This window comes from Hesperophylax consimilis, chromosome 15 (assembly GCF_061612785.1).
Source record: "Hesperophylax consimilis isolate HC1 chromosome 15, BYU_Hcon_1.0, whole genome shotgun sequence".
Lineage (NCBI taxonomy): Eukaryota > Metazoa > Arthropoda > Insecta > Trichoptera > Limnephilidae > Hesperophylax > Hesperophylax consimilis.
The window spans coordinates 11,515,024-11,538,846 of NC_142850.1; the positions used below are offsets into that span (position 1 = coordinate 11,515,024).

The 23,823-nt window shown below is 34.6% G+C and overlaps 1 protein-coding gene across 1 annotated transcript in view; it reads right to left on the minus strand.

Moving 5' to 3' along the window:
- LOC149417296 (atrial natriuretic peptide receptor 1-like) overlaps window positions 1-23,823 on the minus strand; it is a 513,733-nt gene that overhangs the window by 19,731 nt on the left and 470,179 nt on the right. Inside the window, exons 16-17 of the mRNA XM_089640190.1 lie at window positions 18,088-18,237; window positions 13,611-13,803 (exon numbers count right to left, since the gene is read on the minus strand). Of these exons, the coding sequence (XP_089496316.1) occupies window positions 13,611-13,803; window positions 18,088-18,237 (343 nt within the window). The remainder of the gene's footprint in view (window positions 1-13,610; window positions 13,804-18,087; window positions 18,238-23,823) is intronic.

The following is a 23,823-nucleotide window of genomic DNA, read 5'->3' on the forward strand; positions in this document are numbered from 1 at the left end:
GAGCGCACTGAATCTCACGATGTTCTCAGAACATATTTACCGAGTATCCTGAATTCAGTTTTCTAGGTGATTGAAAAAAGTTATATAGCTTTGATTTATTGGCGAAATCTATAACGACATTATTAAATAGAGAATGCTTCCTGTTGGTTGACAAATTATTCAATTAAATACCGAGTTTGTTTCAATGGGTGGTTATAAAAGATTATTTAAAAATTCTATTGATATATAACTCGAACCAACTTTAGTTTTCGGAGGTATACATAAAAAACATCTGGTAAGGCAGTTACAGATTTTACGGATTGTTAAATGGTTATTAAATCATATTTCTCATACCTATTACATGATTTTAAAACGTTTTCTCAATAAACTTTTGTTAATAAAGCAGAAAATGTGTGTGCGGAAGAAGGCAAAACTTTCAAAGGGAAAAAGTCGTAAAATTTGAACACCATTTTATTCGTCTGGAATGTTTAGTACATATTGTATAGTTACAACTATAGTACATATTGTATAGTTACGTTTATAACCACGAATTTTAATTTTCTATAACCTTCCGGTTTTGCTTAGTACAAACATTTTCAAAAATCAATGAAATGTATCGAATAGCCCAACATTAGGTATATTCCCCATAACTAATAAAACTCCCATTATCCTTTAATCACCTGTTTAAGCGATTTGTCCCTTTAGATATAATATTTATCCCATTATGTATATGACATTATCTGTTTGCTTTCTTTCTCTCTGTTACTATATTAGATTTTTACGTTCTTGCTATCTTACGTTATGTGTTATCCCACTTTATATGTACACATAAACACACACATTATATTTTAGATTAGTTTAATTTTATACCCTGAAGATGCTTGTACTAAGCAAAACCGTCCGGTTATAGAAAATTAAATAAAAAAAATCGTAGTTACAAAGAGAGTAATTTTTTTTTTTTTTTATCAATATTTCAAACCAGAGATTGAAATATCCAAACCCATCACAGAATAAAACAATTAGCCGTATTGTATGTGCCTTACCTATAGTTGAATTGTTGATTTTGTTATTGAAAAAAGTTGGTTTAGAAAAAAGAGTGAAGTCGGGCAGTGAGTCTTAAAGTTCCTAAAAAGAGAGTTTTTTGGTTCATTGCTTACAAAAGGAATTATAATTTGGGAGAAACAAAAAAATCAAAATTGATAAAAAAAATATTTGGTTCAAAGACTGGTTTGAAAGGTTTTCTGAAATTACTGTATTTTATCAAAGGAGAACGAATAAACTTTAATTATCCGTAAAAAAGTTTTGCTGAAGGAATGTACAAATAAATTTTATTTATAAATAATCCACTTCGAAATGTGTACGAACGCATCGATCGCATAAGACTTTTTTTGTGCACCATTACTAAAAGGCATTTCTACTATGCTCGCAATTGAATTTACATATTAATGTTTCCCGTAAGCTCACTGTGCATGCTTTATCAATGGAACAAACTTACAATACGAACATAGTCTATGGATAAGACCAAGATAAATTACACGAAGGCTTTTGTTTAATATTGAAACACTTTTATGGTTATTCCAACAATCCGGTGCCTACCTCAATCGCCCTCTCTCTTGATTTTATTCCATTTTCCTAAATATCTACACTTCGAAAAAAGAAGCAAGAAAATTTAAAAAATAGAAGGCCAAAAAAGCAAGTGTTATTTGTTAACTGGGCAAAAAAAATTGCAATATATCTCTATCAAACTATTTAATACCATCCTTCTTAAAATATAAATATCATTAAAAAAATAACCGACTTCAAAAGAAATATTAATTTATGGATTAAGGATGTGGGTAGGAAGAATATAAATAACATGTTGCAACCTAACAAAGATTAGCGTTATGTTATGTATTTCTTATATATTTTTTTCAACTATAAATTTATATTTTATAATGTTATATTTTTCTTCTATTATTTCGCTTTACAGTTTTACAAAAAAAAAAAAAATTATGTGATTTTCGTTGCATATCGTAGCATATTTTTCGCCCCCTCGTAATAATTAAAGAAAAACAGGATAAATTATTAGTCCCAATCATCAAACATTAAACAAATATTATCGAAAGTGTTAAAAAAAACCGTTCATGTTGTGGAACAATAAATATTAGTGATATAAAAACCGTTCGTGTTGTGAAACAATAGTAAATATACATCTGTAAACTATAGTGCCCACAGAACGGTCAAAACCAATAACAGAACTTCCAATTGAAACCACAACATTCACAAGGTAAAGACCTCCTTTCCCACTCCTATTTTTCTTTGTGATAAACACGATTGCTTTATCTTATTTTCTTGTAAAAAACTAGAGTCCATCCGTTGAGTACCAATCGATTCGGTACGCAACAGCTTTATTGAATAAAAATTTAATCATTATGATATTATTTTATTACTTTTGTCACATTTTACAATATTGTTTAAATAGGGACAGCGGGTTAGATAGCCGATAATGATCTAATAATAAGGCCTCCCCCTCATGGACCGGTAACCGAATGATGTAAGATCCTGCGCAGAAAGATCCCACAATGTACTTCACTGCAAAAAGTTACCTTAGATTAGCGAACATTACTTTTCTGCACAGGATCTTGCAGTACAGTTTATTTCAATTCCTTACCGGCCCACGAGGGAGCCGCCTAACTTTGCAAAAAGAGTGGGGTTACTGCACTTCACAATGGAGTATAGTTTTTATACTAGCACCTCTGACGTACTTCTACCTATTGTAATTAGACAGAGGAAAAACGTAATAGGCGAATGAAGTAGAAATAAAATCTCTGGTACCCTTGAGTAAAATTATGTAAGTAGTTTTTTTTGTGAAATACCATACAATAAATTGACAGCCCTGAGCCAGAAGTTATATAACATCACCAAAGGGAGTATTTTTTTAGACTGAAAGGGAAGAGAATGGATGGAAATGGGAAGTGGAATGTTGTGAAGTACGAGGGAATTATTTGTTAATTACTTTGAAAGTAATCGTCGCCATTATAAAATTCCACGTACCGACTAGGAACAGAAGACAAAATGTAACATTCTTATGTAATACATTCACAACCAACTATCAGACACACTCACTTGCCAATAAGATGCATGATCTAGGCAACAAGTTTGGGGGTACTATTGATATATTTAATGACACCATTTATAGAATTGAGCGTAATAAATAAATAAATAAATAAATAATTGTTTATTCCAGAATGTGGGGAGGTTAGTGCAATCCCACACAATCCATAAAATATAACTACAATGTTATATACAGAGATACAATTAAGTACAAATAATTTAAAATGTAAGTTTGATAGAGCAAATAAAATATAAGAAAAAGTAAAAGGAAAATAAAACATTTAAATATCTTGTAAGCTTATCATCGGAGCGATAATTATGGGGGCCAATATTTTTCTCCAATGTTTTTCGATGCTCGATCCTGAGGTCTGGCGGGATTCGATGATGAGGATGTTTCTGGAGTTATTGATCCTTCCCCTCGTTCCGGCTACCCTGGATCTCATTAGGGCAGCAAAGCCGGGAACTCTTCCCTCCATGAACATCGAGGAGGCACTGCAGTGCCTTGGAAGTCCGAACATTATGCGGTAGGCATTATTGTATTGAATCCGAAGCCTTTCCATGGTTCGCTTTTTGAAATTGGCCCACAGCTCGCAAGTATACAAGGTAGTGCAGAAAGCTGAGAATAGCGTCCTTTTCACCTGCGGGCTGCAGAGTCGAAATCTTCGACTGAGCATGTTACTTTTTATGCTCAGTGCTCGCCTCTGCCTATCGATGTCGTCGTCATCCGTTAAGTTGTTGGTGATGATATGCCCTAAATATTTCGTTGTTTCTACTATTATGAGAGGTTCTCCATTTAAAAACGCTGGGGGAATCTTTTTTGGTCCTTCTCTGTATTTGACGACCAGCAGTGCTGTTTTTTTCGCGTTATATAACATGTTTGTTTCGAGTGCGTATTCTTCGCAGATCTTCAAGAGAATTCTTAGTCCCCTTATTGACGGTGCCATCAGCACCATATCGTCTGCGTAGCTCACGTTGTTGATGCATTCTCCTCCAATATGGCAGCCTACCCCAGCGTTATTTAACCTGTGAGTTAATTCATCCATATATATGTTGAACAGTACTGGGGACAAACAACCTCCTTGTCTGACCCCACTCTTTAAGAAAAAGGGTTCTGAGAAACCATCTTTCCATTTAACGAAGTTTTCTTGTTGACGGTGCCATGTGTCGAGAATTCGTACTACTTTCCATGGTAGACCTCTTTCTTTTAGTTTGGTCCACAATAATGGATGGTAGACTCTGTCGAAGGCCTTACTAAGGTCCAGAAAGCATGCGTAAGTTGTTGTTTTTCTCTTCCTGTAGTATTCCAATGTCCGTTTTACGCAGAATATGGCTGAGTCCGTGGAGCATCCTGTTTTAAAACCCATCTGATTGTCTTTCGTTTTCAATTGGAGTCCGACTTAATCTAAGAGAACTCGTTCAAATATTCTGGCGGTGGCGGTGGCGATGGATATCGGTCTGTAATTTTCCTGTAAAGTTATGTCTGTCAGTTTAGATTTTACTATCGGTATTATGATTGTCTTTGTCATGTCTTTGGGTAGATAACCACTCTTTATGATATCGGTGAACAATGTTGCCAGTAGTTTCAGAATCGCTACCCCTGCATGTTTGACGTGTTCGGTACTTAAGCCGTCATGTCCTGCTGATGTTCCGGATTTCATGTTTTTAATGGCGGTTTTCACCATGTTTGCAGTGACTATAGGGTCAATGTCATCATAGGCATTCAAATGCGTTTCGTTTGAGGAGATGGTCGGCGTGGTAGTCGCGAAATGTTTTTTGAAAATATTGGCGATTACTTCAGGATTCGTTTCTCCGTTTATGTTGCAAGAGACTTTGGAACGCATGTTCAACATTTTATTAGATTTATTCCAAAATGATTTGAAGTCCCGATTGTCTAAGTCCGCTGCTATTTTATCCATCTGGAGTTGTGTCGAATTCCTTTGGCATTGTTTTAAAGCTGTTTTGAAAGCGGCACGCTTTGTCCTTCTATCCTCCGCTATGGGACCATTGTGCGGTCTCCCATTATCAATCCAGGTGAGCATTGCTTGTCTTGATTTTTCGTATTTGTCTGCAACAAATTCATTCCACCCACAGACTTGCTTATATTTTGGTGTAGTAGTATTTCTAAATATACAAGCGGCACTATATCGTAATGCTTGTACTATACATCCGTAGAGGTGTTTTATTTTGGCACGTTCAGGGTTGCCACCGTCCTCATGAAATGTATTTTTTGGTTTGATTTTAGCTAGATAAGTTTGCGAACATGAGTTATAAATTCCGATATCACGTCTATTTTTCGGATTCCATAATGCTGGATCCCTTAATGTAGATGAAAATACTTCCGATGTTACTATTCCATTCGTATTTAACGTTAGTTCGAGGGGTCGGTGGTCAGTCCAATCAACATGGTAATGTATTTTAATCTCGATAATTTGTTTGTAAATATTTTTCGTAACTAGACAGTGGTCTAACCACCTGGTAGTACTATGCGCGTCACTGACGTATGTGTAAGAATTCTCAGGTAAAATTTCGGTGTCGGCAAAAATGTATTCGAATTCTTGACAAAAAGATTTTAGCTCTATTCCAAAGAGTGAGTCGGGATTAGCGTTGAAGTCTCCGATAATAATTGAATTGATATAATCTTTGTCGTCAATGATCGTTTGTAAGGAGGCCAGGCAGTTGGTAAACTCCTCAAAGTTGTCAGTTAAGCAAGTCGGCATATAGATTGTGAAGATGGTTAAATTTTCAGTATTCAGACTCACCTCGATTCCGGCCATACGACAATTGTCCATCGGGATTGTGGTAACCCTTAAATTTTGCTTGTAAATTATTCCAACTCCGCCGTACGGTCTACCTAGCAGGGGACCGTTAGCTATATTGACGGCAGAGGTGCCCAAGCTATTGAAGTTAATTTTATTTTATTTATTTATGTCTATTCTTGAATACACATTTTACAATTTTTTACAGTGGTTTATATTGTAGTACAGAGAAAAAAGTACATAAAAATAGGTATAAAAAATAAAGAACATAGGTTGATGTAGGTAAAACTGTGTGTGGTTGATATTGTATGTTACGTGAACACCTCACTAGGAGAACCTGTGCTGAGGTGTTTACGTGTTTGTGATTAAGTGTGACAGGTATTTATGTGTTGTAGTAGAAAGTTATTTATTTATTTTTTTTTTCACAGACATATTGAAACATGAAAACACACATATATATGTGCGTGCATGTAATTTTTGGATAATTCTTAAAGAACGTGTATAATATTTAATTTTATTTATCATATTTTGGTTATGTTTGGTTTGGAATTATAATCTTTTGAATAAAGTGAATATCTTGATTTTTTATCCAGGTTACGATATGTTTTTTGAGAAAGTTTGTAGATGTATTTGTAGTCATTAGTTGTTTCAATGTAATGGGCATACTGTTAAAAAGTTTGGTTGCGTAGTATTGAAAGTGTCTTTGTCCGTGTGTGGTGTGTGTTATCGGAATGTTCAGTGTTTTATTTGTTGATGACCTGGTTTTTATTATGGCTTTTGGTTGATTTGTAATATGAAGATTATTATGGATGAGATGTAGGAGAGCAGTTTTGGCGTAAAGTTGTCTTATTGACATGACTTCTAGAGTTTTGAAGATTTTGTTTGAGTCTGTGTAGAATGGTACTTGCAGTATGAGTTTTATTATTGCCTTCTGAACTTTTTGAATTGGGTCAATTGTTATGTTTGTAGCGCTTCCCCAAGCTAATATTCCATAAGTGGCAATGGATTGACACAGTGCAAAATATATTGATCTGAGTATTGTTAGTGGAAAAATGTTTTTGATGGATTTTATTAGGTGCAAGACTCGTTTTAGTTTATTAGTGATAAAATTAATGTGTTCAGTCCATTGTAAGTGTGTATCAATAATAACTCCTAGGTATTTTATTTGTTTTACCCTTTCGATGTGTTCGCATTGGCAATAGGATGATGTTTGTTTACAGTCATGCAAAAACAAGTTCAAGTTAGAAGGAGGTTGACCTCTTTGTGTTATACTATGTGTGATGTATTTTGTTTTGACTGTGTTAACGGTAAGAGTATTTCTGTTTAGCCATTTTATGACAATTGACAAACTTTTTTCAGCTGTTGTGAATAAATCTTTCCATGTGGCTGCTTGACACAGAAGAACTGTATCGTCAGCGAAGGTCACGATTTTACCATCAATTTCAATGTCACATAATTCGTTAATGTATATGAGGAATATTAGTGGGCCAAGTACACTCCCCTGTGGGACTCCGTACGTGATTAAAAGTGGTTCACTTGTCTTGTTGTCAATTTTGACTTGTTGTGTTCTGTTAGACATGAAACTTTTCATTAATTCCAATTCTACTCCATTAATGCCAATGTTTTTTAGCTTCTTGAAAAGTTGTTTGTGCGAAATTGTATCGAAGGCTTTAGATAAGTCCAAATAGATTGAAATTACTTTTTTTTTGGCATCTAAATTATGTGTAATAAACTCGGTTACAGTGGCAATTGCGTTTTCTGTATTCCTATTTTTTCTAAAGCCGTGTTGGTTAACTGAGAGTATTTGCATGTTTTCCAGATAATGTTGCAGCTGTTCTTTTATTGCTTTTTCAAGAATTTTTGACAACGTGTTTAATAGTGTAATAGGTCTGAAGTTGTTTACATTATTTTTAGGTCCTGATTTATGAATAGGAATAACCAGACCCTTTTTTAGGATGCTCGGAAAAATTCCTTCTTTCAGGCTAAGATTAATAACGTATGTTAGTGGAGTAAGTAGTTGTTGGCTTAGTGTTATTATTGTTTTAGAGTCTATTCCGTCAGGACCTGATGTTGTGTTATTCTTTAGGGAATGTATTAATTTTTTGGTGTCTTCCAGAGTTACTCTATGTAATTTGAAAAGACTGACACTGTTTTTGTGTTTGCACTGAGTCGGAATTTTTTGAGGTTCTTGATTATCGTTACTAGACGACTTTTGTTTTATATTTTCGGCTAGGCTTGCTCCGATATTTGTGTAATGTCTGTTTATGTAATTAAGGATAAGTGTAGGATTTTTGTGGAAGTCGACTTCTTCGTCGTTGATAAGTAATTTTTTTATTCCATCATCTTTGTTTTTTTGTGTATTTGTACTTTCCCTCAGAATAGACCAAACGCTTTTCGGGTCAAAGTTAGCAGTAATCAGTTTGTTTCTGTAATATAATTCTTTGGCTTTTCGTATAATTAGAGAACAAGTATTTCTGTACCTTTTATAGAAAGAGTTCAGAAAAGTATCATTTGGGTTGCGTGTGACTTGTTTGTGTAGTTTATCCCGTTTTTTAATGCAATTTATTATGCTTTGAGTAATCCATTTTTTTAGTCTTATTTTGCGGTGCGTGAAAGATTTGAATGTTTTTGTGGTGTTTTGAGTGATGAGCGTTTGTAGGTATGTTATTAAGTAATTCCAGGCTTCTTCAGTGTTGTTAATTTTTTTAAGGTGTTCCCACGTTTGTTTTTCTAGGCAATTTTTTAGGTTCACGTAGTCAGTTTCAAATTTTGTGATATTGTTTTGAATTGTTGGGTTCAATGTCTGTGTGGTCAGTCCTATCATTGTTGTGTAGTGGTCTGTGATTGTGGATTCGAATACTACGCTACAGAATTTGTTTTTGGATTTGATCATTATGTGGTCTAAGCATGATTCCGAGTCTCTGGTAACTCTGGTTGGAGTATTGATGGCGCTTATTATGCCATGTTCCAGGAGCATCAGTTGGTATTCGATATTCTGGGGATGGCCTTGTGGAAGTATATTTATGTTGAGGTCACCAGTTACGATGATGTTTTTGAAGTAAGTAATTTTTTTTATATGAGTGTCGAGAGCTGTTAGAAAGGGCGTAATGTTGTGTGATGAAGGTGATCTGTAAATAGCGAGTATGCACGTATCTGGGTCAGCGATTATTTGTAAACAATTTGAGTTTTCTAGGGTGAATTCTGAGATAGATACGTTAAGATTATCTTTTATGTAAACGACAACTCCATCATTTTGGTTTTGGTATTTTGTTGTGAAATATGAGGAGTAGTTATTTTTGTGTTTTACAGTAAAAGAGGTTGGGATCCAGCATTCTGTTAGTATAATAATATTGAAGTCTATTTTAAAGGAGGACAAGAGTATGTCTAGTTCTTCGTAGTTTTTGTTAAGGGATCTTATGTTTTGGTTTAATAGAGTAAGGGTGCCTGGGGTGCTAAATATTGAATCGCATAGTTTTGTATTATTGGTTGAATAATGTGAGTGAGTGCTAATTGAGTGGATAGTATTTAGTAATTCGGCCATATTAAATTATTAGCAATGTATTTAATTTACTTTAGGTGGATAAGTCGTCTAAGTTTGTTTCCCCATTTTTTTAGGTCATTTTCGTGTTTTATTTGGAAGATTTTATCGCCAGTTGCTTTGCGGACAAGCAATTTATTTGATTTAAACCACACGTATTGGTAGTGGGTTTCTTTAGCCGTCTGCTTAGTTTTCCACAGAAGTTCCTTAAAGTACGGTGAGAGCACCTCGCTGATGAAAATGGGAGAATTTGAGTTAATGGTTTTGGCCGCATTTTTTTTTGAGAGCATAGATTCCCTTGTATTTTGATTATAGAAGGTGATGTGGAGTTTGTCTGGGGTGTTTTGTCTTCGATCTTGAGTCTTGGTCACCATGCGTATATCTTGTGGTTGCAAGGGCAGTCCCAGTGAGTTGGCTACTCGAAGTACTGCTTCCGAGGCTTGTTCTCCCGGCCGCAATTCCACGCCCGCCATTTCCAAGCTGTCGGAGAGCTTCACTTGCTCTAGATCTGCAAGACGGCTTTCTAGGGATGAGATTCTTGTGTTTTTTTTTCATTCTCTTCTTTTAATAATTTTATACCTTTGAGGCCCGGGTGAACCGGTTGAAGTGCGGGTGAATATTTGACAAAAATTCAATCTCGGCTGTGAGTAGCCATGTTTCTTGGAGTAGTATAATGTCATATGATTCGCAGAGATCGTGAATAAATTTTTCGGAGCTACGGACCGATCTGCAATTAATCGAAATAATTCTTAATTTATCGGTTGTCATTTTGAACTTTGGTTGATGCACGCGATTCTATATATTTACGGAATACAATTCCTTCCGGCCATAGTTCTTCCACCAGGTATTTCGGTCCCTCAGTTGCTTTTACAGAAAGTTTAAAGGTGTTAAATGGTGTGGGACGGTAAGGCTTAATTTTTTCAATCATAGTATTTTCGAAACCATTATCTACAAGGTAGGTCTTTACGTCGTCCTCGGTAGTTTCCAAGGTAAACCTTGAAATATAAATAGACGTTATTAAATCTGCCGACTTCAGTGTAGTTGAGGTTGCTTTTCCTCTCAAGTTGCGTTTGGGTTTTCTAGTTACTAATGTAAATCCTCTCTCATCTTCCGCAGGAGGCCGAGGCCGCGGGCCGTGGTCGCGCGATGCCTGTTTATTATTTTGTTTTAAAGCATGTGCAAAGTTCATTCCCGGCTGCACTGGACTATTTGGAGTGTGTTCGTTCATTGTCTTTGTGTGTGTGGTTGACAATGCATTGCTAGAACCAGTCGATAAGCAGGATGCGCCGCCCGTCGGTATTTGTTTACTATTTGGAAATCGTGGCTTACCCTCAGTTAAGTGGTTAATAATTACTTCCGAATTCCCAGTTAAGTCACTTTGTTTGTTTGGGACCTGAATATTTGCAATTTGCTCTCTTATTAGTGCCAGTTCTTGTTTTATGTCTTCATTTTTTGTGGTTGATGAATCTTTTAGTTCGGTTTTTATATGAGTTATTTCCGTTTTCAGTGCATTGAGTTCCTTAAGGAGTTTGGACACATCTATGCTGTCGAAGTTGATGGGAGGTAATTTATGCAATTGTTTAGCAGCGAATAGGTACTGGTAGCTTATCAGGATCGGTCTCCTTCAATGCTCTCAGGATGTCCTGGAGGTCTCGGCTGATTCTGCTATCTCCTTTTCGCAAAGTACGTTTATCCGGAAGCTTTTCAAACAGGATAGTTTTCGCCTCCTTTATTTCCTCTTCGGAGTAAGTAGAGATGCATAATTGTGTAATTGCAATCTCATCCAGAGTGTCTGCCTTGTTTTGAATAAACGTAAGACACTCGTTTATAATTATATTACATGAGTTACACGACATAGCGATGCGATACGGTCTTCTGTCGCGACAATGTATACCTGCACTTTGTTGAATCCTACAAATTATGGTAGCGTTGTTAATGTAGTTTTACCGATTTGTTTTATAGGTAGTATTCATCTTTTGTTTTTATTTTATTTAACGTTTTTGTTACGTTTTACTAATCCTGTTTCGCGTTAAGTTTCTATATTTCTATTTTTTACCTACTTTATAATGGATTACATCTACATACTGTTATTATTTCCTATATAATACAGATATTCTCAAATGTACCTTGCACCATGTATCACTTTTATGTGAAAGTCATTTTAGGCGTATAAATAAATATATTCAGATCTGGTCAAGCAAGCAACGCTTAGATTCTGAATGGTGGTCGGTCAACACTGAGAGTATCCATTTATTTAGATAGATGTGTCAGGAGGATATATTTATTAAGCAGGGATACCAGAAGAATATATAAATGTAGATGAAAGAAATAACGATATTCGGGACCTGAGGCTATATAATAAGATGGTTAGATAGATACAGTAAAATAACCTGGCCCACCGAGGGTAAACATTATACGATGATATCGAGGATTTCCAACCACACGAAGCGTAAGTATTTCTCACAACTAAGAGTATTTTGCTAGTAATTCAGTTATTAAATAGTTCATCCATTTGATGTTATGTTTCTCAGGATCCAGTTACTAATATCAGGGCCGGCCCTGAGCCAAACAGTGGCATGAGTAAAATTTTGGCGCCTCTTTTCAAAACCAGTAGGCGCCTAGGTGGGAGATTACTGTAATCAATAATAGGCTAAGGAACGCGGGTGCTTGGGCTCATTGTGGCCAGGCCTCTCGCTATGCTCATTCTTGCCGAGACTGCCCCGTGATAGTGGGGTAAACTGCCCTCGATATGTTTCATGTTTCACGATTCACGTTTTCATCATACTTACACCTGTAAATATTGTTATCTTTCTTTATTATTTTACTTTAGATGCCAAACCATCATTTGTCCTTATTTTGAGTTGCTATTAATGCAAGTATGCATACATTATTTTGTTCTAACAATCGTGCATGCATGGACATTGGTGGGTCTAGAATCGTTTTAAAAATAAATGTAGCTTCTTTTTACAAAAAAATAGAGTTTTGAAGTATGCGACTAAGGACGTTAAACAGTAAGTTTTCTCACACAGTGGTTGGGAAAGAGTGGGTCCCTCCAATGTAATCAATAATATTCGGATGATTTCTATTTTTGTGTAGCGCTTCTGTTATGAAAAAAATTTCAGGGGCGATTTGTTAGGAATGTTAGGTGTTGGGTATTATCAGCGCCTTAGCGATTCGGCGCCCGGAGCGTAACGCTCCAATTACTCCCGCATAAGGCCGACCCTGACTTGGGTCTTACTCTATCATAATATTTGATATACCACAATTACCACGCATTATGTTCAACATCGACAGGCAATAATTAGTTGTGTTTTGTAATACACGTGCCAACTGTATCCGATAACTCAACTATTACGTCATCTTAGTTCAACCGTTCATAAATGAGGTAACTGTAAAAACAATTGGATGTATTGTCTTACTTCATTAGAAATTATTTTCGCACAAATTAATTATATTGAATTATATAATCCGTTGCTGTGGATTTAGTTAAAACAGATGAAAGATGCCTACATTCAAATTCAATATGTGATACAAAATGTGTCGCTTATCACTATATCTTGTCTACCCTTAATATAGCTAAAGAAAAAAATCGATATTTCACATAACTAAAATGTTTTAATCTATGTAAGTTATTATTTTTGGTTTCTGGTGAAACTAATAATCTTTGGATATATTTATTCACATAGATTTAAGCCACAGCGTGAGAATTCTTTAGGAAATCCCGGTTGATAATATATGCCGGGCAGGCTTTTCAATGTTTTTACTCAAATTTTTCCGATGTACTTTTAAAAGGCCATATATTTATTTTGTTGTATTTTCTCGTAAAAATATATTGTTTTATAATTCAAATAAAATTATATTTCAGTTGTGTGTATTTATAATGATCATTTCAATTTTTAAATAATAAAATTTTAATAACGAACATAAATATCGAGGGAATTCGCAACAAAATTATCGTCTATTTTATTCGTCGAATCTAGTGATATTTGAAACAAACTGAGAAGAAGTCTCTGAAAAAAATCACATGTTTCCGCTTGATAGAAAAAAAGATAAAATACTTAATAAATGATAAAAATGGACGTCGGGCCCCGGGTAAATTTGACCCTACGGTTAAGGTTTAAGGTTTGTGAAAGCTTCGTTCTACATACAAAATCCTACCCTTATTAAAAAAAAAACACGGAATTAACATCCATACGACAATCGAAGAACTTTATTGTGATAGAAAAATCTGTTTTCATTCTTACCTTATAAACATCGAAGTTTCCAATAATGGAATCGAAGCAGGTGTATAGATCGTTGAGCAGGTCTACGACCTGTAGTGGCGTAGACTGTGCGGATAGACTGGTAAAGCCCACGATGTCGCTGAAATAGATGGTCACCTGGTCGTAGGTCTCTGCCGCTACTGACATACCCCTGATCAGCTGAGCTGCGACGGATCTGCAACAAAACGCACAGTTGTTTAATAGGTTACCATAATATTCTTTAAGTTTTAATAAATAGTATAAAATAAACTCGCCAACCACGTCTGTCTGTTTGTGGGCATAGTTCTTCTAATCTAGGCAACGGATATTGATAGAGTTTTCAAAATTACTTAGAGAATTATTCATGCATGTTATTTATTTATTTATTTTATATTGTAGAAACAAACAGTACATGATATACAGAGATGAAACAATATACAGGAATAAGATACATCATGTTGTGTACCTATGATATGTTTCCTTGTAATGTCTGCTAAGTGGTATGTTTATTCCTTAATTACCAGGTGACTTGTGTAGTTTATAGGTGTGTGTGTGACGTGTGTAATGTATGTGTGAGTGTTTGTGTGTGTGCGTGTCTGTATGTATGCGCATTGAATACTTTAAATTATTGACATGATGACACGTTTGAATTTGGGCAGTGAATCCGAAAAAAATGTCAATGTTAGAGTTAAGACAAATATTATTTAGAGTATTAAGAGCTCGGTTAATTGTCGAATTAGATGCTGCATTTGTTTTATAATTTAGCGGGTGGAATAGCACTGTATGTCGTGTACGTCCCAAAGGTATGTGAAAGTTAATAAGGGACAGGAGTTCAGTAATGTTATTTATTATTTTTTGGTAAACTAATGTTTTTAAGACAAGACTTTTTATGCATAGCACAAAGGGTAAAAATTATTTTACAAGCAATAATTATTCGCCTGAAACACTCATCCACATTGAAAAATCTCCTGATAAAAGATACATGACGCCAACGGGACTCGAACCTGTGTCCCTTCGATTTCCGGTCGACAGCTCTGACCACTGAGCTATGGCGGCTTATCTCTTACCCGCGAAATTATTCAATATATACTAGTGTTTCATTCAACAATTACTGCTTGTTACATTTTTCACCTGAAAACAACCAACTTTATTTGTTTCAATTCGCAAAAGTATGTTTTAGAAATGCCAATTAATTAATTAATATATTTTCTGTGAATATAATAAAGTTTATTAAAAAGCGAATTCCTATTTAAAAATATTTCCACTCAGTACTTAATCAAGAAACCAACTGAAACTCAATTTTAGAAGAAATAATAATAAAAGGAGAGGCATCAAAAAAACACCCGTCATGTTTTCCAAAATCATCTTCAATTTGGGATGCTATGTTGTTGAAAGGTATTTTGGGGCTATATTTTTATGTGCATTAGCAACCCTGGGGTTGAAAACTTCGCAAAGAGGGTGAAATATGGCAACACTTATGCTACTTCTTTATGTTCTTTGAGGTTCTGCTTTCAACGGAGTGGTGGTACGTCTGTTTTTTGTTTGATTTAAAAGCTTTTAAGAATTTCTCTTTCATCATCATATTGTTATGATGTTTTCTAGTTCCTGAGATATGTACCCAATATTTTTAATTAAAAAAGTCAATCTTAAGTTAAAATTTTTATGCAATGCATTGTTAAACGAGTTAAAAAAATAGTCAAGTACCTTGCGAGGTAGCTTATAAATTTTGTTGACATGCACTTTTCTCACGTCTATGAAACAACAGCATATCCAATTGGGAACCGTTTGATGTGAAAGAAACCTTTAACATTATTTAGGTACCAGTATTTTTATCAATCCCTAATGCGTTTAATTTATAAAACAATATACGATTATATTTTAAAATGTGTATTGTATCACCACCATAGCTTTTGTGAAAATACCAAAATGCGTGTATTACCTAAAATCAATATAAAAAAGGGCGAGCAATAAAAATACTAAAAGTTAACACAAACTGACGGTAAATATTATTATATGACCGAGTCACAGTTCAAAGTTTCTGAAGATTAAAATGGATGTTAGGCGTAAATCTAAATAATAGGGTACGTATTTTTTTATAATATTAAGATCTATCCTTGGTAAAGAAATAATTAAAACCATATCCTATGCTCTTTGTGAATCCATAATTTCATATGATATCTGGGGAGGTGCAGCATCCTCAATCTTATTGCCTCTCGAAAGAGCGTAGTGCGCAGTACTAAAGGTTATAATAAACACATCTAACAGATATCCCAGTTAAGAGATATATAAATAAATTTCAACTCCTCTTGGTGCACTAATTATTAATTTACTTTTCAATGAAATACTGTAGAGACCACCCCAACCTCGACAAATCAGTCTCCCATGACAGCAGTAGGTACTAGGCGCGACGACGAATCTTCCGCAAGAACCCTACACTCATACTGAATTCATACAGAGATCCCAACTTTCCATGGTCCCTTCATATACAATAGGCTAGATCCCCAACTAAAAACATCTTGTTTAAGAAAGACACAAGATTAAAATAAAACCTTATTATTAGTGATCTCGGCTGATGAAAATATAATGCATTCCATCACAAATGTATTTTTACTAAACTTTTTTTTTTAAATATTTTTTCTTATTATACTGAAATTAATTTTATAGCTTGCCATTCAAATAATTATTTAAAATCACTAGATAATACTTAATTCGTAAATTTAAATTTTACCCGTCTTTATTTTATTTACCTCTTTTATTTTGAATTTTTTACAGCTTTACAGCTTTTATTATTATTATAATATTCATGTTAAATTTTTTTTCATACTCATAATGAAGTCGTAGACTACTTGCTACAGCACGGCGCAAACTAGCGTAGCAAGTAGAGAAATCAAAATTATTATAAAAGTAAGTGTACAACGTGCGTGCCGCTAAAACTCAGAGTACGGGTATGATCAAGAGAGTTATATGGTGTGGTAGTTCTATATCCCCAGTCTACGAAGAAGGTTTCCGTTACTATGTGAAGGGCGTGCTTTTAAAGATACAAGGGTTGGAAGTTTCGCCCTCTAGAAAATTATAGAACAGTCCAGAACATTCGAGAGTATTTGAGAGCATTCCACAACATTCCAGAACATCCCAGAACATTCTGGAATATTCGTGGATAGTCTAGAACGTTCGGGAACTAATAACGGGATTACAGACCGGTTTCTGATTAACTTTTAGTAAATTCGAAATCGTGACAATACATTGGTATCTCTAAATAGTATAAAACAAAGTCACTATCCGCGTCTGTCTGTTTGTGCGCTTAGTTTTTCTAAATACAATATAATACAAAATTTTACAGCATTGACATTTTTGGTAATAACCTAAAGAAATATCGATATGAAGTTATGCGTACGATCGATTATTAATATGAGAGTGTGGAATGTATCGGCAGCATCTCCTATCCTCTTCTTATTTTCCCCTTCCTTTAACACCAAATTAATTTTAAGATACTAAAACTTCATTTCTAATGCACTTTAACATAAGAAACTTCTGTGGCTTGACTTCAGTTAACTTGTATATTTATCTCGTATATTATATAAAAGCAGTTTGTTTCTTACAAAATAAATAAATAAACCGTGTTTGATAGGATTTCATATAATTTAGAGAATGTCTTCCAAAATGTTTACATATATAATTCATGGATATTACATTTATTGAAAGTAGAAAAAGTCGAGAAACGCGGGGTACATATCAGCCAGTAGATAATAAAATGTAATGAAAAAAATAAATAAAGCGTAATTTAATAAATGTAAATGTAATTAATCAAGCGATAAAAAACAATTCAATTTGTTTTTCTTATACAGGTTTTTCCAATAAGAGGTGTTATTTTGATATTCAATCGTAAAAGATCAATGGTTTCGTTGCTTGTATGGCACTTAGCGCCGTCTTGTTGAAAGTAAACGTTGTCTAGATAAATACCATTCAATTCCGGCCATAAAAAATTATTAATCATCTCTCGATAGCGATCCATTCACCGTAACTGTTGTTCCAGCCTCATTTTCGATAAATTAAGGTTCAATGACTCCGCCGGACCATAAACCGCACCAAACAGTCACACGTTGAGGATAAAAAGGCTTTTCAACAATAACTCTTGGGTTTTTCGAGCCCCAGATGCAACAATTTTGCTTGTTGACGAAGCCACCGAGGTGCAAATTGGCCTCATCACTCAAGATGATTTGCATTTCATTCACTCAAGTGAATTTTAATAATTTCAATGCGTTGTTGAAGCGTGTATCGTTCCATTTTTACCAACGGCGTAGTTTCTACGTGTCAAATGTCAAAAAATGATAGCTTCAAAAGTAAAATCTACCAAAATAGCGGGATATTCAAAATAACACCTCTTATTGGAAATCCCTCTACATTATATAATTCAGATTTGTATATTAAGCATAGGTCTGTTATAACTAAATCTGATAACAAAAATGATGAAATGTCTTACTTTGGTAGCAGTTGGTACAGCAGCTCTTCGCATTTTCTCTTCTCCTCGAAGTAGGCGGCCGTCCTCTCTTGAACCTGGGCCTCCAGATTGTCTGCATATTGTTCCATACGGGACAGGAGATTGTCCAGGATGTTGCCAGTCTCGTGGGCTCTGGACAAACGTAAATCATAATGTTAAAAACTCCCCAATTCGACTGTTCCCAACTCCTGCAACTCATAAATCTAGGCACATCCAAGAGAACAATGCGACAAATATACTATTATATTGCAGCATACCTAAGCCTAAGGCAACTGGTTTAATTGGTTTCACATTAAGGGAACCAATTAAAAAAACAAGATTTTCTGAGGTGATATTGATATTTAATTTTGTGGACCATATAAAATACTTATTTCAACCCTATTCTTAAACTAGATCACTGTATTTTTTTGTTTGTTTCTTAATTTTTTTGTATATTGCTATTTTATTTATATTATATATTTTTCATGTTCAAAATCCTTTCTTATCTTAAATTTATTTACATTATGTAAAACGAATTTGTAAAAGATCTCTGGACGTTAAATAAATAAAAAGCTAGAAGGAATAAGAGATATGCGTCAATTTCTTAAGATTTTGCAGTCATAAAATTGTATGTGTATGTGATGGAAACCAATGATCATAATTCGATTGCATAAAATCTAAGAAATATTTGCATTTATTTGTGGACCGATAAAATGACGCTTAGGTAACTTATGTAAGCTACGCCGGCTTATCTGTTTGTAGTTTATTAGTGAAATCACCATGAAAATAATAAAGTCAATTGATTTATAGCCATCAAAAGCGATGTTTGATGTTTTTTTCTGTAGTCGGTAATAATGAGTTGGAATAACTTTGTTAATGAATAGATTTATTAAAAAAAGTTGCCAAAGAAGATTAATAGAGATGTGTCTATAATCTTGAAAAAGTAATGAAAGTTGAAGCCAACAGACTCATTTCTATCAGTTTACCTCTTCAGTGGTTAGTTCCTGGACGAAATAATTTTGAAGTGATACTTATTTACTTTTACTTGTTTTTTACGTATTTACAATTGTTGAAAAGTATCTGACCTTATTGTGGTACGCCGTTCTAAGGTCACATTGTCAACTAATGGTTTTGTGTTTGAATTATAAATAAAATTACTTTTTTGTAGGTACTGATGTTCTTTTTTGAAAGTATGTTAAAAAATTACAAGAGGAAAATCATAAACAGCAACTGGAAGAAAAAAAAACATAGGTTAGGTTGTTAAATCGCTCGGATCAAGACAAATTGTCATATTCTTCTAATTCATTCATAGACCAGTCAGTGGCTGAGTTGACTTCGTGTTTGGTTCTCATACAGGCGTCGTGCGTTCAATTCCTCGGCTGGCTATGTACCCCATCACAACACAAGCAATATTTTTTATTTGCTGTGATTTTAGTAGTAGATTTTCAAATGTTGTCAGTTTATTTATAACCTGGGAATGTTATAATTTATTATTAAGCAGGCTATAAGTTAAGAAGTTATTTACATCATATTATACCTACCTAATATCTTTCGTTGATTAAAATTTACACCTCAGTACGTATATAGGAATCTTTTGTACAGGGTTATTAAAAGCAAATCCACCCCTAAGGACGTGAATTTTGTACTAGTTAATCAAAGAGAAAATGAGACATTTCCCGTCTGGAAAATGTTCACCCAAATGACAACCTCAGACCGACACAAAGTTCTCTGACATAAAGGTCAATAGCTGTTTGATCAAAGAACTCTTTTAGTTTATATAATTCTTAAAATATGTAGTTCGTAAAAGATTAGAAAGCATTTCGTTGATATTTTCCTTCGTGTTCTACTTTTCTCAACCAATAATTAGCTCTAATAATCAGAATTCCTAATAGCATAATATTTCTTTGTATTTTGGTAACTATTAATAACACGACCGAGATTTAAACTGTACTATTTTTAATCGGACAATTGTTGCTCTGAACCACCAAACTAAAGATTTAAACACGAAACCGCCGCCAAAAGTATATTTCGCTGTATCCTATATTTTAATAATTATTTGATAATAATACTTATTACAGATTCCTTTATTTTAATGAAAGACAAACGTCCCCAGGTTAGAAATTGTTGGAGAACTTAGCTAGCAGAAGACTGAATCCGCAACGCCCGAGAAAATAATTCCTCTCGATCGGCTACTAATCGATCACGGGATAACTAGTTTACATTTATCGACTAGGGGCTTAACATTTAATCGTTACTTAGACGACATTTTACCATTCTTCATGAAACTTATAAGATTTGCGTTGATAATATTGTTTAAAATATTAAGACATCTATAAAAAGCACAGCATTACAAATTTTCATAAATAAACACGTTAAAACAATCAAAACCATATGAGCTGTTTTTTTAGTTTTTCCACATGAAAAATGCACGATAATTACACCTATTTACAAAGGGATAAAAAAATTTTATCCCTTTGTAAATAGGGGATGCCATAGTCTCACTGGCTCCAGACGGGAGCAGTTGGGACTCTTGTGAGGTATTCACTATAAAAAAAATATAAAAAAAAATAATATCTTAACACTCGTAAAATTGTCAACAAAAAGCAGGACCTTAATTAATTCAAACCATAATATTTTATTTATGTTTCATCATCCTAGTACACTAATTGCACTGTCCTATAATATATTATCATATTTAGTTCTTGCACCAAGCTCAAGAGCCAGTTCTCTTCATTGGCGCAGAAATACATTAAAAACACATAAAAATACATAAGTACTTATGTTTAGTATTGAAACATTATACTAAGGTATATAAAATAATTTTTAACCCTTAAAAATTTTAGGTACAGTAAATGATTCAGTTTTATTTTGGGAAACATCGTTAAGTGACTTTGTTACGCTAACCGACAAAATCAGAGAAGCCTTGTTACTAACCCAAAAATGTCGACATTAAGTGTCTTTCACTTTTAGAAAATCCGTGTTTGTTACTTTAACGAAAGGATTTCAGAATCCGTACTCCGGAAAATGTTAAGTCCTCTCAACTGGATGACCAGAACAATCGTTTAACCATTCAAAGGGTTTTTTTTCCCACAGCAATAAAGGACTTTCTTCTCTTTGAAAAGAGCAACGCGACGGTTGCCCGCCAAAAGGCGTAACGAGTCCGATAATATACAGGGTGCATCGGCACTAACCCGACAAACTTTAACCAGCTATTCCTTAGCACATTTGGATTAAAAAATGTTATGGGCACTTTGCTGTCCGGTAGCATTTTTTTTCAATTAAAAACAAAAAAAAATTAAAATTTCACACTACATCACTGTCATTGGCATTGCGTTTCGTGTTCAACAGCTGTTATAAGCAAGTATGTCAAAAACACACACTAAATAATAATAGTTAAAAATGAGACGAATGGTGCCGTGCCATTTCGTTGTGATTGTAAGCGTGCGCCAATATAGGTACACACGTGCATTATTCAACGGAATTCGAATAAAATATTTGCCAGATGGGTTTTCAAACTTTGACAAAAGGATAAAACAGTGGTGACATGTGGTGAAAATATGAATAGTAAATTTTTTATTAAAAAAAAAACGTTACCGGACAGCAAAGTGCACATAAGATTTTTTACTCCAAATATGATAAGGAATAGCTGGTTAAAGTTTGTCGGGTACGTGCCGATACACCCTGTATTTGTATTAAAAGACGAAAATCATTATTGAAAACTTGGCTGAAGCATTAATTTATTATTTAAATTAAAGCAACATTTTTGAACAAATAAGTTTTTGGTATATATGAATATTTTAATTTACTTTCTTAAATTATTATTACACGTCATCTATATATATATATATATATATATATATATATATATATATATATATATACATATATATTGTCCTCTTCCCGTATTATGTTGATCCAGTAAGAAGTTGTTAGACTAAGTTGATCCACCTTTAACACCATATAACTTGGCTATTATGGAATACATCTGAAGGAATTGACAACAGTGGTACAATAATTATCAATGTTGCCAGTTTGCCAGAAAAACCATTTGATATACTGTTAGTAAAATTTTCAAAATTTGTATGGAAATCGGATGCATAATTTATGTTGATCTACCCAAATTGGCATACTTATGTTGATCTCATATATATTGATCTATTCCCGTAGTATGTTGATCTACCCAAATTGGCATACTTATGTTGATCTCATATATATTGATCTATTCCCGTAGTATGTTGATCCAGGTAAGAAGTTATTAGACAAAGTTGATCTGTGTCCCTATATATGGTTTTACTAAATGAACCAATCAAGGGGCAATCGGTGGACTGTTCATCACAAGGTTTTATGTGATTCCTTTTTTTTTGTGATATTGAACTCAAAGTATTAGTCTCTAGAGTCGAATATCGCATGAAATGACTGTGAGATGGTACCGTTTCAAATCAAAATGACGTGTGTTTCTTGAATTGTTTATAAGAAATGTATGCGTATTTAGATTGAAACGAAAATTTCGCAAAAACAAATCCATAAAAAAATCATAACTTAGCAGGGGTACACGGGTTCATAGGGTGAGGTTTGTCTAGGTCCTGGCGGCGGATGCGTTTTCCCATCTACTGCGTGGCGGGCCGGATCGAAATAAACTGTTTGAGGGATACCTTTCCACCATAAAAATCCAAAATGGCGGCAAAAGGAATAATGTTATGTAGGAAATTTTGAACCTGTATCTTTTACCATCTCTCCTGATTACGCTTCGTGACTTAGTAGGGGAGGCCGGGTTCTTGGTTATAATGGGTAATTAATGGATGATTGGACGCGGTTGGAGCTAACTAAAAACTGTCCAAAGAAGCGAAGCTAGCAGTCCACAATGGAGTGCTGGTACCTACCCTAATATTTGTTGCTTGAATTGTTTATAAGAAATGTATGCGTATTTAGATTGAAACGAAACTTTCGCAAAAATCAAATCCATAAAAAATACCTACTGCGTGGCGGGCCGGATCGAAAGAGACTGGTTGAGGGATACCTTTTGACCATCAAAATCCAAAATGGCGGCAAAAGGCATAATGTTATATGGGAAATTTTGAACTTGCATCTATTACCATCTCTCCTGATTACGCTTCGTGACTTAGTAGGGGTGGCCGGGTTCTTGGTTATAATGGGTAATTAAAGGATGATTGGACGAGGTTGGAGCTAACAAAAACTGTTCAAAGAAGCGAAGCTAGCACTCCACAATGGAGTGCTGGTACCTACCCTAATATACGGAAGTGAGGCATGGAACTGGCAGAAGAAGGCTGAAAGTAGACTGAATACTGTAGAAATGAGATCCCTGGGGCATATGTACGGTAAAATCATGTATGACGAAATGTGCGTATGCTGTGTCTATTCTACAGATATTTTATTAGAGCCTGTTAAAAGGAGCTAGCAGCATTGATCCCCGGTGCACCGTGCACGTGCTTGATACTCGACGGACCGAGCGGAATACACGTTCACAGTTAAGTTGATGTTATCTATACATATATGAACGGGTCGTTTCTCCGACTCGTTTTATCGTAAGTCGGCTCGCATGTGGAACGAGCTATCAATATAATCCGGGCCTCTTTAAGACCCGCATTAATAAATTCATTCCTACAGACCCTATCTTAACCCGCCCCATAACGCTGCCCAACTTTTAGTAAAAATTTATTTTAGTAAAATTTATTTGAGCCCGCGACCTTCGGATTGCTAGTCGATAGCCTTACCCCTCGA